General features: G+C 40.8%; 1 protein-coding gene, 5 non-coding genes and 1 pseudogene across 6 annotated transcripts; 4 read left to right on the top strand and 3 right to left on the bottom strand.

Annotated features, from left to right (window-relative positions):
- Positions 1–2,390: 2,390 nt before the first annotated feature.
- Positions 2,391–9,930, bottom strand: znf346 (zinc finger protein 346). The gene is made up of 7 exons (XM_084940772.1): positions 9,821–9,930; positions 8,160–8,263; positions 7,389–7,484; positions 6,276–6,423; positions 5,959–6,186; positions 5,728–5,827; positions 2,391–4,141 (listed from the first exon to the last, which is right to left on the bottom strand). The coding sequence occupies exons 1-7, from the start codon at positions 9,876–9,878 to the stop codon at positions 3,940–3,942; spliced, it is 936 nt and encodes a 311-aa protein (XP_084796898.1). The 5' UTR covers positions 9,879–9,930; the 3' UTR covers positions 2,391–3,939.
- A 349-nt stretch (positions 9,931–10,279) lies between these two features.
- Positions 10,280–10,352, top strand: trnav-aac (transfer RNA valine (anticodon AAC)). Its single transcript has one exon. It is a non-coding gene; the product is annotated as a tRNA-Val (tRNA).
- Positions 10,353–11,012: 660 nt separating this feature from the next.
- Positions 11,013–11,085, top strand: trnav-cac (transfer RNA valine (anticodon CAC)). The gene has a single exon. It is a non-coding gene; the product is annotated as a tRNA-Val (tRNA).
- A 708-nt stretch (positions 11,086–11,793) lies between these two features.
- trnav-aac (transfer RNA valine (anticodon AAC)) lies at positions 11,794–11,866 on the top strand. The gene has a single exon. It is a non-coding gene; the product is annotated as a tRNA-Val (tRNA).
- A 2,126-nt stretch (positions 11,867–13,992) lies between these two features.
- trnav-aac (transfer RNA valine (anticodon AAC)) lies at positions 13,993–14,065 on the top strand. Its single transcript has one exon. It is a non-coding gene; the product is annotated as a tRNA-Val (tRNA).
- A 499-nt stretch (positions 14,066–14,564) lies between these two features.
- LOC146379492 (uncharacterized) lies at positions 14,565–15,446 on the bottom strand (annotated as a pseudogene).
- A 2,307-nt stretch (positions 15,447–17,753) lies between these two features.
- On the bottom strand, positions 17,754–17,826 carry trnav-aac (transfer RNA valine (anticodon AAC)). The gene has a single exon. It is a non-coding gene; the product is annotated as a tRNA-Val (tRNA).
- Positions 17,827–17,942: the final 116 nt, after the last annotated feature.

Below are 17,942 nucleotides of genomic sequence, written 5' to 3'. Positions count from 1 at the left end.
TGAAGTGTGAAAAATCTGGATTTAAACCCAAATAAAATAATTATTTTGGGTTGTTTGGTTATAGTTTTATAGATTCTGTCAAACAATATGCAAATCTACGGGCTGCATATTCAGAATTTGTTAGTTTGTGCTTATGCAGAACCAGGAAATTGCATAAAAATCCTGCGATGATGTCAAATTAGAATTGAAAAGAAATAAAACAAGTTGCAGTGCATTAAGGAAAACATTCATGTTTGTTTTTAATTTCAAGTATTTTTCTGGAACCACTAGCATTTTTCCTTCTTTTTTATGGAAAAGTGTCTCATCTCATTCTGACCCAGCACTAGCAAAGAGCTAGTGCGCCACCAGGTGGATGAAGTCTTGCATATAATCTTGTAGGAAGCTCACAAAGGTTGGGACACAATTTTCTCAAGTCATAAACACTTGATCAGTTTTCAAGCACAGATTCTGTTTGGCCTTTGGTTTTTTACCTTAAATGTTTCAGTTTTATTCTCTTTGTTTTTATTATAATCCTTAAAATAAATCGACCCATGTGTGAGAGCTAAACTTCTCCTTCCAAAGACAAATCTACTGTCTCAACAACCACACAAGTGTGAGAGAGGTCAAACTGCTCGAACCGCTCTGGATCACAGTTTCTGTGGAGACCGGTCAAGCTCTTTCACATCAAACTGGGAAATTATCAGCAATAAAAGGTCAGCAGGTGTCCCATTGTAAGTTATGGAAAGCTATGCATTGAGAAAGACAGGAGATGATCTTCATCCAGTCTGTTCCACCTCCTCAATATAACACGAAGGATGTAATGTCAGCCTCCTGAAACCAGTTTACTTTTCACAGTGATGGCCTTTAAACGTCTAAAAACAATTTAAACTTTATCTAAATATACAAGAGAAAGGCCTCTCATCGCCTGGGTGGACCTTCATCACACCCCAAATGAAACCATGGGGATTTTATCCATGCTAAAGAGGAGAATGAAGCACATAATCAACCCCTGGAACAAACCTCACCTAAAAGTATGTTTTCCTCAAGGCCCTGCATGTTTGGGTCCTGTCGTATCTTAAAGGCATCATATTATATTACCCACTAAAGTACTTTTCTCTCAGACTGGTTCAGTAGAAACCCAAAAAGATCTTTAACACCAGCTCTATGTATAATTATGGCAGGTTTAGGTGACCCTGAACTAGTCCTTAATTTATAGGCTCAGGCTACTAGGGGACAGCTATGATGGACTGATGATTTCTTCACCTCTTTCCACTCCCCTTGTGTTCACATGTTACTGCTGTATGTCATTAACTGTAATGTATTCTGTTTTTCGGTTGGTTTTATCCTCTTTTAAGCTTGTGGTCTTTTTTCTGTTCTAGTGGCCCAGCTGAAAACTAAAGGGGGAAGGAGCATTTGCAGTCAGGGCTCAGAGGCTTGGGAAGAGCCCGTCTGTGGAAATCAGGTCAGTCGACTTGTTCGCTTCTACTCAACCTTGTTTCTGCCACTGAAAACAAACATAACAATTTGTGCTAACCTAGAGTCAAAATTTCAGATTCCTATTTCAAAACTGTAACTTTTGGAAAAAATGACTTAAAAGTCGACTTAAAAAGAATATACTTTCAAATTTTGAATCATACAAGTGTGGTGTGTATTGTCAACATATATCACTTTTGATTTGGGATCTGAAGGTCAAAGTTTTATCTTTAAAACTGCACCTAAACTTTCACTTTTGCAGTTCAGATGTGCCTTTCTTTCAAGATGACCCCAAAATATGTGACATCTTTAAAGAAAGGATTGTCATGAGCTGCCTAGTTAGAGATATACTGTAGTCTATTACATAATAACTTATTCATGTCAGTATTTACAAATCAATACCCGTTATCCATTACCTACTCCTACATATGTTTATATAATCAAAATAAACATAAGTCATGCTACCCTAAAGTAAATACTGGCCACAGAGTGAGCTGCCTTGGCAAAGGTTCGCGATCTCGGAGTGCTTCCTGTTATTACTGCTTTATTCTCTTGCCCTTGTAAAGCACTTTGTACTGTGGAATTTGAAAAGTGCTTTATAAGATAAAGACTTTCTTTTGACATTCATCTGTTAAGCAGATTCATATAAACTGATTGAGCGTGTGGGTGCATATAACCATTACACACCTTTTTCCCTTTAATGTTCCCGCTCTACTTCATAGATATAAACTATTAAACTGAGCCTGAATTAAACTCCTTCCTTCTTTTAGAGTGGATAACAGGGTGCGAGCCACACTGATGCTGCCGGTCTGTGAAGTCTCCAGACACTTGTCTCCCTTGTGATTTTGTTTTTCCCCTACCTCACCTCACACCTACATGCACATTTCTCCACTGAGCCGTGCCCTCACACATCACTGATTTTTCTTTTTAGAAGCAGATGCATTTAATCATTTTATTTCTTGACATTAATCTCCTTTGTGTTCCTCCTTCTTGAAAAGACTCATGAAACTGTGAGCTCTTTTAAAACATGTCTCTACTTTATACACACCTTTGCAGCATTTTTTTGTACCCTCAGCGATACATAACTTATCGAAAGCAAATCTTAATCACAAAAACACAGAACAATCAAACGATGAGGGTAAAAACAAAAAGCCCACTTTTGTTGTTTTCTTTTTTGCTTTTTAAATACAGGATGTACTGTACAGTATGTACAAGCCCTCTTGGTATAAATTACATCCAAACAAAATCTTTTTTTCCCTTTAGCCAAAAAGTTGAAGACATTCATTATTAAAATATTGAACCAATTCTTTATGAGGAAAAGCAGACTAATAAAACGTTATTGTCATTCTTATGTTGACATCACTTCCTAATTTGACATCACTCTTTTCTTCTCCTTGGTAAATACTGTGATCTCTGCTACTGACAGTAGTTAGAGCTCAGAAAGCATCTATCAGTCTCTACAGAGTTTGGACACTTGGGATAATTAATAACCTCACACCCTTAAAGAAAAGGAGACTTTAACTAAACAGTACAAAAAAAGAAAATTATACTTTGTTTCAAAAGTCAGTGATGATGTTCAAACTTTGCATGATAACATTTGTATGCTTAAATTCTAGAAAGATAATGTTTTATAAAGCAATAATAATAATAATAATCAAATACTTTGAATACAATGGTTGTTGTTGTTGACACATTTGGATACCATTTGAAGTACTAAAATTATCTAATTGAGGCTCACCTACTCTTGTGTTTTTACAGTAAAAACTGCAGCTACCAAGACAAGGGGAATAAAAAAGAAAAACTGTGGGCCACTTGAACAATAATATCAGCTTTGTCCAGGACATTAGAAACATCAGCTTTAGTCTGTTAAATCCACACATAAAGCCTCAGTTTGACTCAGCTACTGTGTCTTGAGACATGAAAAAGGCGCGTGTCTCAATAAATGAATTTACAGGAGCTACAAACCAAACCGAAGAGGTGACATGAGAAGTATGAAGCTGCTTTGCTTTGTAGAGTTCACTGCTTGCATGTGGCTCAGGTATGAGATGTTAATACTGGTTAGTTTAGGGATAAACATGGGATGACTGCTGCCAACCCTTAAGACAAAAATTTCAAAGCAGACTTTCCCCTGTTAGTGTTTGGTGTTTGTACACTAAGCCCGGATGTTGGACTACACTTCCTTTATCACGCACTGAAGGGTTAAATAACTTTCCATGAGTGAAATGCTTCTTTTTTTCCATTAAAAGAGAAATAAATAAAAACAAACAAACAAAAAGAGAAAAAAAAACTTTTCGGTGAGAAACTCAAAATGTTGTTCCAGTATCCAAAGCTACATTACTCTGTTCCAGGGAAACACCTACTCAGAAGAGACTGACAGGAGCTGAAGGTTCATAGAGGTTGATTTTTTGTTAATACGTTAAAGGGGCTGGTTGTTGTGTGTCATTCAAAGTCCTGACTGAAACCTCTTTAGTCCATCCCAGTCCAGCCTCAAGTGTACTGGTACTCCTCTGTGTACGCCGTGTCCTCTGGAGCATACTGGTTATTTCCGCCTACGTAGTTGTCGTCTCTGCCAAACTGCTCCTCCTCGGGCGGGTACTGGCCATCGGGGGCAGCATACTGGTTATCGCTGCTGTACGATTGATCTGCCGGGTGTTTGTTCTCTGTGATCTTCAGGCTCGATTTCTTCACTCTTTGAAATAAAAGAAAATTATTTTTAGGACATTTCTCTTTTTCCAGAGGATGTGTTGTCTACATGTTTTAGCTGTGCACCATCAACTTGGGTCTCAAAAATGCACTTGTTCATGTGGGTGTTGGTGCTTTAGCTTAGTCCCTGCCACAGGGAAGACAGGATCCACAATATGTAAAGAACTTCTTGGTGGTGAAGTAAAGAATGGAGACTGCCCACTGTCTTCCATCTGTGGTTTGATGGTTTTGTATTTATTTTTATTTTTCAGTTTACTTTTAATTTCTGTGCCGGCTTTACTCTTTTCAGTTTTGTTACTATTGTTTCAAAGGGTCAGATGGCCAGCCTCAACAGCTGGATCAGGCCGCTATGGTATCCACCCTCGACTGCCGCCTGACACACACTGCACCCTACCCCTACAGCGCCCCCTGTGGGTGGTGGGGCTTCAAAAGGACGGGCCAGGCCACCAGATGCTGCTCCCTCCCCTGGCAGAAGGGTGGGGGGGGGGCTGGTAACCCTATCCCAGGCAGGGTTGCACTGGTAAATTTGAAAGGAGCCAGCTGAGATGGATTGGGCATCTAACAAGGATGCCTCCTGGGTGAGGCTCTGGGGTAGACCAAGGCCAGCCGAGAGCTGGAGGAGGTGGCTGGGGAGAGGAAGGTCTGGGCTCTTCTGCTTAGGCTTCGGACCCCACAAACCACATAAGAAGAAGAAAATGAATGGATGCTATTATTAGGCAAGAGGCAGGGTACACCCTGAAAGGGTGTCAGTCTATTTCAGGGTTAACACAGAGACATATCAGATCTGGTAAGTTCGAACCAGAAACATTCTTGCTGTGAGGCTGCAGCGCCAAGTTAGTTTTCTATATTAATATTAGTCTCACCGGTGCCCTGATTCTATATCTGAAATTCCAACGCAAAATACCACGATATATATCATTTTGTATAATATGTTTCTATACGCCTGGTTTCGGGCTCAGTTTCAGTGTCTGTAACTTTAACTCAAACTGGAACAGCTGCTTGCCTTCAGGTCTGTGTGTAACCCTGAGATGCAGCCAACGGGAGCTACTCAGCTCTTTTAGTATATACTGCCACACTTAACTGCTATGGCTCCAGCTCCATGGTGTGTTAACTTTCTCTTTGAGCAATAACTTTAATTTTACATACAGCCCAATTCTCAGCAGTCTTTGTTTTTAACACATGTGAGTGTAGGGTTTGTCTGATGTCACAGCAGAACAAAGTGGACTAGTTAGTGTTACGGCTCCCTGTAGTTTCTGGGCTGTGCTAAAAAAAAATAATAAATTTTAAAAATCAATCAATCAGCATTTCATTGTCATCTTGTTTTCTGACAACAGGAACAGAAAATGTGTATGTGATAAAAGATTTATTGTGAATTCGGCTAAATCAAAATGCAGAATGAGTGAGAGTAGAGTAGGAGAGAAGCAAACATGTACACAGCCAACACAAAAGTAGCTACACATCTATGTTATGTTCTGTTTGCTCGTTTGAGGACTCTGTGGACTCTTTGTGGTAACCACATGGTGCCAAAAAGTTCTGTTTTCAAAACAAAACAAACCCCAATGTTGTACTTACTGATTCTTATGCTTGGCTCCGCTGATATGTGACTGATACTGCTCCACAGAGTTCAGTTCAATGTTGCAGATGGTGCATGGATAGCCATTTATTGTGGAAGCTGTAGATCAATGAAAAGTAGGGAATAATTTCAAACAATGTGCTCTTATTGCATATTGAAAGTTAAGTTGTTGTTTTTTTTTTTAAAAAAACAAAACAGAACTGCACAAACTCATGCTTCTGCAGTCGGACCTGGTGCTGTGGATGGCCCGTACGTCTCCATCAGTTTAAGCTTTGTCATCTGTTTTCTATGCTTCTTGCCTACATAGTGCTGCTGGGCCATGAGCGGGTTGTTGAATGAGGCCTGACATATGGAGCAGAAACGGTCTGGATTGTTGTTGTTTCCTGTCACTGGAGTGCCGCTTGAATCATCTGCAGGTTTCTTCTTTAGTTGAGGAGTTGGCGCTATTTGGGAGTTTACTGCAGAAGAAGACATAGAATTTAAAAAAGACTTCATAAAAGGGTAACATAAAGGATACACACAGGAAATAAAACCAAAAGCTAAATACCTAGAGCTTGAGGTCCAACTGCTTTCAACCTCAGGTTCTTGGCGTGAACTTTGCCCTGATAGTGAGACTCAGCCACTACTGGAGCAGAGAAGGTCATGTTACATACATGACACACCTTAAACCGGTCTGTGTCTCCATTGTTACAGTCCTGCACAGGAACATAAATCAATCAAATTTTACTGCAAAAAAAGCCTCAACCTTCAGTAGATTGTCAGCAAGTTTAATTTCCACAACTTGTATGACTTAATAATTGATCTCTGAATAAAAGATCCACCTATCTACCCATCAACCCTTATACAGATTCAGGTTGTAGAGGCAGCAATTTAGGCAGAGATACTCAGATTCTGTACCCCAGCAACCTGAGCATTCCCAAACCAGCCGAGAGACATAATCTCTATAGAGCAGGGGTAGGCAACTCCAGGCCTCAAGTGCCGGTGTCCTGCAGGTTTTAGACATCACCCTGTGTCAACACACCCGAATCAAATCATTAGTTCATTCCCAGGCCTCTGGAGAACTTCAAGACATGTTAAGGAGGTGATTTAGCCATTTGAATCAGCTGTGTTGGATCAAGGACACATCTAAAACCTGCAGGACACCGGCACTCGAGGCCTGGAGTTGCCTACCCCTGCTATAGAGTGTCCTGTCCTGGGCCTCCTACCGGTGGGACATGGCTGTAACTATTCCCCCAGTTCATGAGGACATCCTAGTCTAGTCCTAGTTTAGGCATCCTGATGGTGAATGAAGCAATCGTGAAATAATTCTCAGTGTGTTCCACGACTGCTGGGGAGCATTTCAGGATAAACTATTTAGACTGTGTTCAATTCATCTGAATAATTTCATCACGATTTTTGAAAGCCTGACAGCCCCGGCTAGCTGATGTGAGCAGGTTTTATATAAACCGAAGAGCAGGCAGATATGACTGGAACATTCACTGATGGTCTTAAAATACACAAACCTCCCGCTGAAAAAGTGCAAGACATACTGGGAGAGCCAACTGCTCAAGATCAAAGATATCTCTAAAAGTACTTTGTTTCAGATTTATAGTTGGCGAGGTAATAGTGACTCATAAAAAGTTTTCTTCGTGCTGGTTTGAGTTCTCTACTTTTTACTCACACTGTCAGACGTTAAGGGCTTCAGCTTTTTGAGTGCTGGCTCTTTTTCATTTTGGATGGAAAGATAGCGCCGCACTTTGTTGGCATGCTTCTTGCTCTGAAAGGACAAGCACAATGTTTATTCCACAGTGGACACAAACATTCCCTGCACATTTCTAACCCATTTATGTCTCCAAACTTTAACATATCAATATTTCAACTAAAATATAACTGTATTTAATATAACCATTTCAGTGTTGCATTTATGGATCGACATCAATCTACTACTGCTAATTTACTACACAATAAATGCCAAACACTGCAACTACACGGTTTTAGATGTAAGTATTTCCTACTTTTCTTCAGTTTGGTTCTTTGCAATGAGAGCCAGCAATCACAAATGAAAGTATAAATCAAACAATGTCCAAATTTAGAATAACTTAGAATTGTCTCCTCTTCATCATCCTCTTTACAGCAGGGAAAAAAACAGAAGTGCATCACAGTAAACATCTGGTCAACAGTGTGGCCAAAGGTCCACTTACTCTCAGCTGGTTGAACAGCCCTTCTGCCCTCTTTTGCTATATTTGTGATTTACTGGACAGCCTTATGATGATGTGCTATTACAGCTTAAATAAACTTTTAATGTAGTGCCAAGTCTATTCAATAATAACACCTTAAAAAGTGATAAGTGTGCACTTTTTCTCTCGTTCCTGAAAACTGTAGCACCATCTAATGAAAGCTAAGTCCCCTGACACCAACACAGCAGCACGCAGCAGACCGTGGGCTCACTGACCTGATAATGAGTCAACTTCTGAGATTCAGAAATTAGGACAGCACTGCAGACTTTACACTGGGAGTCAGAAAACAGGTCGCCATGCTCCTTTATCATCTTATTTACTGCAAAGGAGGGGAAAGGGAGAGAGAGAAACTTCAAATCAGGTTACATCATCTGGGAAAATGCAATTATAACACAACGTGAAGAGACCATTTGTGGCAGCAGTTCAAACAACATATCTGCTCGAGCTACTCCTTTTACTTACCAAGGATGTAAGAGCTTAAATGCACTATTTTGTGTTGGTTTTATTTAATAGTGTTATGGAAAATACAAACAATTTTCTGGATTAACCATTATCTTGCCTATGGGTTTACGGCAATGCCTGTGCAAACATCTGTGAACAACATTTTTAGTCTTAGTCATTCTTGGCTCATACCAATTAGATCACTAATTCACATTGATATCTCAAAAGTAAAATATATATGTATAAATAATTTTTTTTAAACAGGTGGTGTATTATCGTGACAGGCAGCCGAATTGGTTGGTTACAGCTCTGTAGGAGGATGGCATGACATGTCACGTCGTCTTTACACATGTAGGAGCACAGTGTATTTTTAAGCATTTACAATCTGAATGTGTCACATTAGAGGATTCAGAATCCTGTTAAAGTCACAGCTTTTTGTTATTCAGACTTGGGCGTCTTGTTATGCAAACACTCCTCACAGCTTTGAACATGACAGGACCTCAACAGAAGACGCTGCAATGCTCGTGTGGAATTTGGAACCAAAATGGAAAAAGGATCAGAAGGGAAAAAAAACTGCAGTTTTTTTTATTATCATTTCATAGCCAAACTGTGGAAAGGTTTTAGGAATTACAAAGCCCAGTCTTTTTCGAGGCACCAAAATTAAATGGACAATTGAATCTGTGGTTGGATCGCAGTCACAATTTCCATTTAGGCTGCAAAGAGTGTATAGTGGGAATATAAGTCGCCCAATCAACGATTTGATGTATTCCGAGACTGAAAGAACACACTGGAGAAAAAAATCTGTATGTCCACCAAAGAAAACACACTGGATGGTCGTGGCATCCTTTCCAAAGTAGAGGGGGGGAAACAAACAAAACAGACTCTCCAAGACTAACATAAAGAGTATGTACACTAAAGTCTACACCCTGGATAACTATCTGGAAATACATCGAATCGGATATTGACACGCATAAATTTAAAACAAATACTTTTAGATAATTCATACACTTGCGATTATGACACTGTCCCGAGCTGAAATCTCACATGTATCTTGCTTGCATTACTAAACACACAAGCAAGACCAGCAGAAGTGCAATCCGCATGGCGTGAAAGACGCATTTCAGCTGATGCCAAGCCAAAGATGCCTCCCTCTGTCCATATTAGTAACCATTCAGGCGAAATGTTTCACAGTCACTGAAAAGCGACATCGGATGCAGACGTGCTCTTGTCGACCTTGGAGCCGAAACGGCTACAGCTAGCATAGCACATTTTAGCAACTCGATGCGCTTATTGCTTAAGTACCGGCTAACGTTAGCTTTGCGAAGGTAACAACAGCGCCGGTATTTTAAGCTATAACAGGGAGGGCTTTTACACAGTGCAACCGCGCCTTTTTCTTCTAAAACACACGTTAAACTGTTAAATAAACAGGACATACTCTCTGCTGGTCCCGAAGGTAAGTAAGGAAAATCGTCGGTCTGCATCGCGACGGCCATAGATTCTACTCACAGCCAGCGGCGTCCTACTACGCATGTGCAACTCGCAGGCAGAGGAAAAGGACTTCCCACTGTGGTCTGTTCTCTAACAGGCAGCCAGCACAGACAGTTTTCAGTGCATTTGAGCCTGTTTCTTAGCTGTCACACTCAGTTTGGACTTGCGTATATCCGTACTGGAATACCACTTGTAGAAATACCTTTTATTCACATCTCATGTGGGAATATTTCCCCGGTAGCATACAGACCAGGCAGTCGTCTCCACAATGGAGAATGATTTGTTACAAATGACAAGCCATTCGATGCTTTTTCAGGACATTAAAAAACAAATTTTCCGTATGTAGTGTTGGTTTTTGTGTGTTTGGATTTTTCAGGGTGATGAGTTCAATTGCTACGTAGCAGAGGTTTCCGTAGTGTAGTGGTTATCACGTTCGCCTAACACGCGAAAGGTCCCCGGTTCGAAACCGGGCGGAAACATATGAGTTTTTTTGTGTGTGTTGTATCGTTTCTACGCAAGAGGATTAGGGCCCAGGGAAAAGAAGGAGTGGGAATGTCTTTTTTTTTCTTACCAGAATTCTGAGATTAAAGTCAGAATTCTGACTTTTTCGCTCAGTATTCTTCTCAGAATTTCTCTCAGTATTCTTCTCAGAATACCAAAAGTCAGAATTTTGACCGTGAACCGACAGTTCTGACTTTAATTTGAGAATTCTGAATTCTGACTTTTTTCAGAATTCTGACTTTTTCTCAGAAAAAAGTCAGAATTCTGACTTTAATCTGAGAATTCTGACTTTTTTTCTCAGAATTCTGCGAAAAAAAAGTCAGAATTCTGAAATTAAAGTCAAAGTTCTGACTTCAGGATTCTGACTTTTTTCTCAGGATTATGGAAAAGAAAAAAAGAGGTGCCCACCTTTTTTTTCCAGTGGACCTAATCCTCTTCTGTAACTACTTGTATGACTTGAATGACTTTCCGGTTCGAAAATGTCTATATAACATGTCTTTTGGACTGTATTTTCGCAACAGCAGGCCTGTAACTTTATAAAAGTGAGTATTTTTGCCTGTCGCCAAATCATGTGTGACAATATTAGATCGTGACATGTATATATATTATCGTAAAATGACAAATTCGTATCACAGCGAGTTTCCGTAGTGTAGTGGTTATCACGTTCGCCTCACACGCGAAAGGTCCCCGGTTCGAAACCGGGCGGAAACATTATCACTTTTTCTTTATAATTATTCTTCACATTATCAAGAAAACAAAAAGTAATAAAAAGCCACCTGACAATTTATTAGGTACATATTGCCTTCAGATCTCCCTTGGTTCTTCATGACATAGATCCAACAAGTTGCTGGAAACACACCTCGCAGATATTTGGTCCACACTGGTCCTAAATTGTTGCTAGGACAGATCCATGCTTTCCATCTGTGTCACAGCAGATACTGAGACGCTACACAGTAAGCACAGTTTATATCATATCTTAGTGTCTGATTTTCTCCAACATTCAACCATTTATACGATTTGTTCTTAATGATCGCAGTCACACGTGTTTCTGCTGAATCCGAGTCAGTCACTAGGTGGAGACAAATAACTATTAACAAAAAACTCAACGAAGACGGAAGGAGAGTTGCTGTAGAAATATACTGGTTAATGGAAACTGCATTTGGAAGTTTCCGTTGCATAATTTCTGCAGCATCGTGCAGCTTTACGGTGATAGGAGTTTTAGCATTATACAGTAGTGTATTAACTCTGCGAGAAATAAAGTAAATTTGCGCAGTCCGTATGTGCCGACGAGATGAAGAATGAATGCAGCAGACAGGGTATGGCTATGTAATACACAGGTTTAGTAGATAAAACTTTAACCGAGAGCTTTTATTTTTGTACTGACCTGTTCCCGGTGACCTCTTGGCGCTTTCATGAACGGTTTCCGTAGTGTAGTGGTTATCACGTTCGCCTAACACGCGAAAGGTCCCCGGTTCGAAACCGGGCGGAAACATATTTATTTGATTTCCCTGAGTCACACTTTTCATAAACATTACGTTATTAACTGAAGTAACAAGCCATACTGGACCCACGGCCACCCAGTGGGGATTTACTGAATTTAATTCCCTCATGGGAGCCTTTTAAAATATCCTCGATATTAATATAGCACCCAACGCCTGGCTATTAGACACTAAACATTAATCTTTAAACACATGCAATACAGCACAATCCAGTATACTCCAAGCACACCCCCAATCTTGGATAAATAGGAAGAGTTGTGTCAAAAAATCATCTGATGCAAAATCTTACCCAAATCAGACATGCAACTCATAAAGAAAGATGCAATCTTGAACAACAATAGCCACTATTGCTGGCTAACAGGGTGTTGTAGAAACTATACTGCTGGTTAAAAATAGGTAAGAGGAGAGGTGGAAGGTATGCTAGGAGATGGTAAGAAAGAAGGAAAGGCAGGAGTGTGAGGTGCGATTAGGGACTCTAAATTTAGTCCCGAACAAAAGTTCAAGACCATTTGAAAAATGGCAAAATATCATATTTTGCATGGCTGGATCTTAACAAGGTTCCAAGTAGAGCTTCAACATGCAACAAGAAGAAGTGGAAGTGAGACTAAACATTTTTTGAGCATGCAATTATTGAAAATGACGCTTAAAATGAAACGGGTTGTTTGACAGCTGATCAAACGTTTAGGATCGCATGCCTTTGAAAGGTCTAATCTGTTCAAAAAGGTGGATTCATTGTCATTTTCTGTCAGGTAGTCACACTGTCATGACATTCTGATGGCAAGGCAAAAAAACCTTTGCTTTTTGAACGTAGTCGGGTTGTTGAACTGCATAAGTAGGGTCTCTCACAGCGTGCCATCGCTGATGAGGTGGGACGCAGTAAGACAGTCATTTGGAATTTCTTAAATGACCTTGAGGGTCATGGAACAAAAAAGTCAAGTGGAAAACCCAAAAAATTTCACCAGCACTGAGCGGGAGGATTCAGTTGGCTGTCTGTCAAGACACTGGACGATCCTTGACCCAAATTAAGGCTGTTACTGGTGCTGACTGCAGCTCCATAACTATCAGACGGCATCTGAGACTGAAGGGCTTCAAAAACAAAAAACGTCCTCAAAGACCTCGTCTCCTTGAACGCCACAGAACTAACCGTTTGGACTTTGCAAGAGAGCACCAAACATATGACATTGAAAGGCGGAAAAAAGTTGTATTCTTTGATGAGAAAAAAAAACAACCTTCATGATGGTTTCCAACGTTACTGGCATGACAAGCAGATCCCACCTGAGATGTTTTCTACACGCCACAGTGGAGGGGGCACCATATAGTCTGGGGTGCTTTTTCCTTCAGTAGAACAACTGAGCCTCAAGAGGTGCAGGGGCGTCAAACGGCCGCTGGCCGTGTCCAGATGTTGCAGAGAGCATCCCTCATGACTGAGGGCCCTCGCCTGCGTGGTAACGACTGGGTTTTTAAACAGGACAATTCTACAGTACACAAGGGACTTCTTTGAAGTGAATAACATCACTCTTTTGGACCATCGTACGTGTTCACCTGATCTAAATCCAATTGAGAACCTTTGGGGATGGATGGCAAGGAACGTTTACAAAACTGGACAACACTTCCAGACAGTAGATACCCCATCTTTAACACGAATTGTGTTCCCAATCACGTCATGGGAACGCAGATACTCAGGCTATCACAGCATATCACAGTTCGCAGTCACACGTGTTTCTGCTGAATCTGAGTAAGCCACTAGGTGGAGACAAATAACTATTACCCAAACACTCAACGGAGACCGAAGGAGAGTTGCTGTGGCAATATACTGGATAATGGAAATGCTTTTGGAAGTTTCTGTTGAATAATATTTTCTGCAGCATAGTGCAACTTTACGAGGATATACAGAGTTTTTATAGTGAGGTGATTTTCATGGCCACCTACTATGATATGCAGTGTATTAACTGAGCGATAACTAAGGCAAATCTGCGCAGTCCGTGTGTGAGACGAGATGAACAATGGAAAATGAATACAGCAGACAGGGTATGACTATATAATATACAATATTAGACTGATTAATTTTCTTTAAACGTTATTCACTTTCTCTAAATAACCCATCATGTGCACTAAGCTGGTTTCCGTAGTGTAGTGGTTATCACGTTCGCCTAACACGCGAAAGGTCCCCGGTTCGAAACCGGGCGGAAACATATTTATTTATTTGGTTTACTTGAAAGAACTACTGTAAAGTTTCAGTCTTCATAAGTATTCCATGACGTGAAATGGTAAATCTCCTAAGATGTTGTATAGTTATTAGCCCCTAAGATAAGGCTTTGAGTTTTCACAAGATTGTTGGACACCAAAGGTATCAATATGGTAACTCTCCTAACAAAAACTTGTCTCAACCCCTCACTGAAGTCAGGCCAGTTTCTTCCACCTCTTATTCTCTTCCTCTTTTCAATTTCCAAAGTCATCCTACAGACTGCTATCCGATGCTGCCTAGATACATTCTCACCCATCTCTTTCACATTGCACCTTCTGCATAAGATATCCTCCTGTGTACACCTTCAATCACTCTTCTGTGTCACCCCGTGTTCCTTCTTCTTCATAAAGGGCATGTTCACCACAGTAATTTCCATCCTTTCTGCAAAATACAACTGGCCCAGCTTGACTTCTCCACTGAAGGAAGAGCGTTCACCCCTTCAGAGATCAAGACCTCAAGACCTTCACAGCCCCCCTCCTGGACCCCTGCAGTTTGCATACAGAGCCAACAAGTCTGTAGATGATGCTATCAACATGACTCTACACTTCATCCTGCAGCATCTGGACTCCCCGGGAACCTACGCCAGGAACCTGTTTGTGCCTATTTGTTTCAAAACCAAGCTTCCAGACCATCTCCAAGGCAAGCTTTCCCAGATGAATGTGCCTGATCCCATCTGCCGGTGGATCATTGACTTCCTGACAGACAGGAAGCAGCATGTGAGGCTGAGGAAGAATGTCGTGGACTCCCGGACCATTAGCACTGGCTCCCCCCGGGTCTGTGTTCTTTCTCCTCTGATCTTCTCCCTGTACACCAACTGCTGCACCTCCAACCACCAGTCTGTCAAGCTAATTAAGTTTGCAGATGACACCACTGTTATCGGACTCATCTCGGACAGGGATGAGTCTGTTTACAGGAGGGAGGTTGAACGTCTGGTGTCCTGGTGCAGCCACAACAACCTGGTGCTGAACGCCCAAAAGACAGTGGAGATTACTGTGGACTTTAGGAAGCACACAGCCCCACTCTCCCCCATCATCCTGACTGACACCCTCATCACCACTGTGGACTCATTTCGCTTCCTGGGTACCACCATCACCCAGTACCTTAAGTGAGAGCCCACCATCACCTCCGTCATAAAGAATGCCCAGCAGAGGATGTACTTCCTGAGGCAGCTGAAGAAATGCAACAAGCCAACACGGACGAAGATGCAATTCTACTCTACAATCATCAAGTCCATCGACATCTCCTCCATCACCATGTGATACGCTGGAGCCACTATCAGGGACAAACAGAGACTGCAGCGTGTTGTGTGTTCTGCTGCAGACTCCCATCTCTGCAGGACCTGTACACCTCCAGGACACTGGGGCATGCAGCTCGGATCACAGCTGACCCTTCTCACCCTGGACACAGTCTGTTTTACCTGCTCCCTTCAGGCAGGAGGTTTCGGTCCATTCGGACCAGAACCTCTCGCCATAAGAACAGTTTCTTCTCCTCTGCTGTTGGACTAATGAACAATAACCATATGACTCTTCCCACCACAAACACACAACCCTACACTGTGTTCTCTGCATCTGTTCCATTTTTGCACTGATCATTACCTGCGTACATGTATATATCAATCTGCTTAGCACTTTTAATTTTAATTTTTATGAGTTATTTAAGTGTTTGTCTTACAGTATGTTTTGCACTAAGTACCGCAGCAATTTCCTAATGTTGTAAACCTGCCCAACATTTGGCAATAAAACCCTTTCTGATTCTGAGCGATTCAAAGGTAATAAATCAAAAGCTGAAAATTGCATTTCTGGTTGATAGAAAAAAATTATGTTTTCCTTTTTTTCTGTGATGCAAAACTCCATTCTGCTTTTTAAAAATGTATTTTTATTGGGAGATCTGTCTTCCTCTCCCTCTCTAGATCTCTCTCTTCAAAAACAGAAGCCACAAGAAGATTAAATAGAGCATAAATAGAGTAGTGGTTTTCATGTTTGCCTGACATGTGAAAGGTCAAAGTTGAAACACACTTTTCCTTTTCTTCACGCTGGGATTAAACGGTGCGGGTTTCCCAGAGCTCAAGCAACGTGTTCGAACTTGATCATGCACACAATATACCAACACCCACAGATCTAATGCCTGAGTAACGTAATACATTAAGATTCTTTATTACAGGATGGTTTCTATTTACACTCCGGACACTTTTTTTTATCTGCGCCCTGCTAGCTGAACCTCCTCTTGCATTCAGAACTGCATTAATTAACCAGACTTGTAAGGCGAACATGATACCACACTACAGACACTGGTGGAGTGTCACTCTGGGGTCAGTTTCTGCCACAGACATGGGTTATAGTTAGACTGGTTTTGATGTTGTAATGTTTTTTTAGCAGTCCTTTAAGCACAGTTTGAAGATAAAAGACATTTTATGAAAATTTGGCCTTATTTGACCTTGAAAGAGGGGTCAGAGGTCAAATGTGACATGATATTAAAAATCTTTCTGGGGTACTTTCTATAAGTGTTTACATACAGAATAATGAGACACAATACCAAAAACATAACCTTCTTGGCAAAGAAGGCAAAACCAAAAGAAAACATGGTTTGAGGAATTTTTTGTTTGTTTTATTTGTTTGGGTTTTTTGTTGCTGGTTTTTTTTTTCCAAGCATCTGCCAAATACCTAAATAATGATATCAGATATTGACATGAGGCTTAGCTTTCCCACTCCCATCTCCCCATACTCACACTCCAGACACTGAACCAGTCCCACTGATATCCGAAGAAGCAGGTGAGTTTATTTATGTCAAAAAATGTGTCTAATTGCAGGAGGATGCTTGGGAATTGAATATGTTTTTCTACACACTATTTATTTTGTAGTACTAATACATTGTCACTAAAACTCACATAAAGAGAGAATTTTTGGAGAAGTATGTATTGCTGTCTATCACTGTTGTACACTGTGTCACTCTGCCTGACTGTTGCAGGTGATGAGAGTAAAATCAGATTAAAACCTAAACAGAATAAAAAAACAATGTTTTTTGGCCTGGCATGGTTTTTGGTATTAAAGTAGTTTTTTCAACCAGTGGTTGAAACAACTACCACTGGCTGTTCACAGTTCAAATCATCCCAAACCGGTTTCTTGAACATGCATGCCTCCGCAGTAACCAGATCTGAGTCAATTAGAGCATCAATAGAGTTTTGCATCAGTGACATGCAGCCAGTAATCCTGCAGCAGCTGTGTGATATCAGGTCAATATGGACCCACATTTCTGAGAAGTGTATTCAGTGCCTTGTTGAATCTGTGCCACAAAGAATTAAGGCAGTTCTGAAGGCAAGAGGAGGTCCAACAAGCAGGGTGCAGATAAGAAAAATGGCCCGTGTGTGCGTAAAGAGCATCCTGTAATAATCAATCCTAATGTGTTACATTCCCCAAGCATTACATCTGTGGCCCCTGGTATATTGTGTGGGAGACTTTTGACACACACACACCAAACGGGAGGAAGTGCATTTCAAAGCAGACTTATAGTGACATTTTTGCAGACTCCTTCATGGGAACTGAAAACTGCAAAACAGTGTTTACAAAGTTTACAATATTTATGCACTGCATTCTCGCTGTACATGTGAAGCCATGTTTGAAGAAGAAAAAAAAAAAACATGTTTCCGCCCGGTTTCGAACCGGGGACCTTTCGCGTGTTAGGCGAACGTGATAACCACTACACTACGGAAACTACGCATGCGCCACAAAAGGGTCAATCGGAATACAAATGCAGGACATGTAAAGAAACAAGCGAATATGATGCATGTTTTAATTGTAGAGTATTATATTATATTAATGATATACAAA

The sequence above is a fragment of the Perissodus microlepis genome, chromosome 10 (genome assembly GCF_051167445.1).
Source record: "Perissodus microlepis isolate ML-2025 ecotype Zambia chromosome 10, ASM5116744v1, whole genome shotgun sequence".
NCBI lineage: Eukaryota > Metazoa > Chordata > Actinopteri > Cichliformes > Cichlidae > Perissodus > Perissodus microlepis.
The sequence above is the reverse complement of the archived record's forward strand: the minus strand, read 5'-3'. Positions and strand labels throughout refer to the sequence as shown.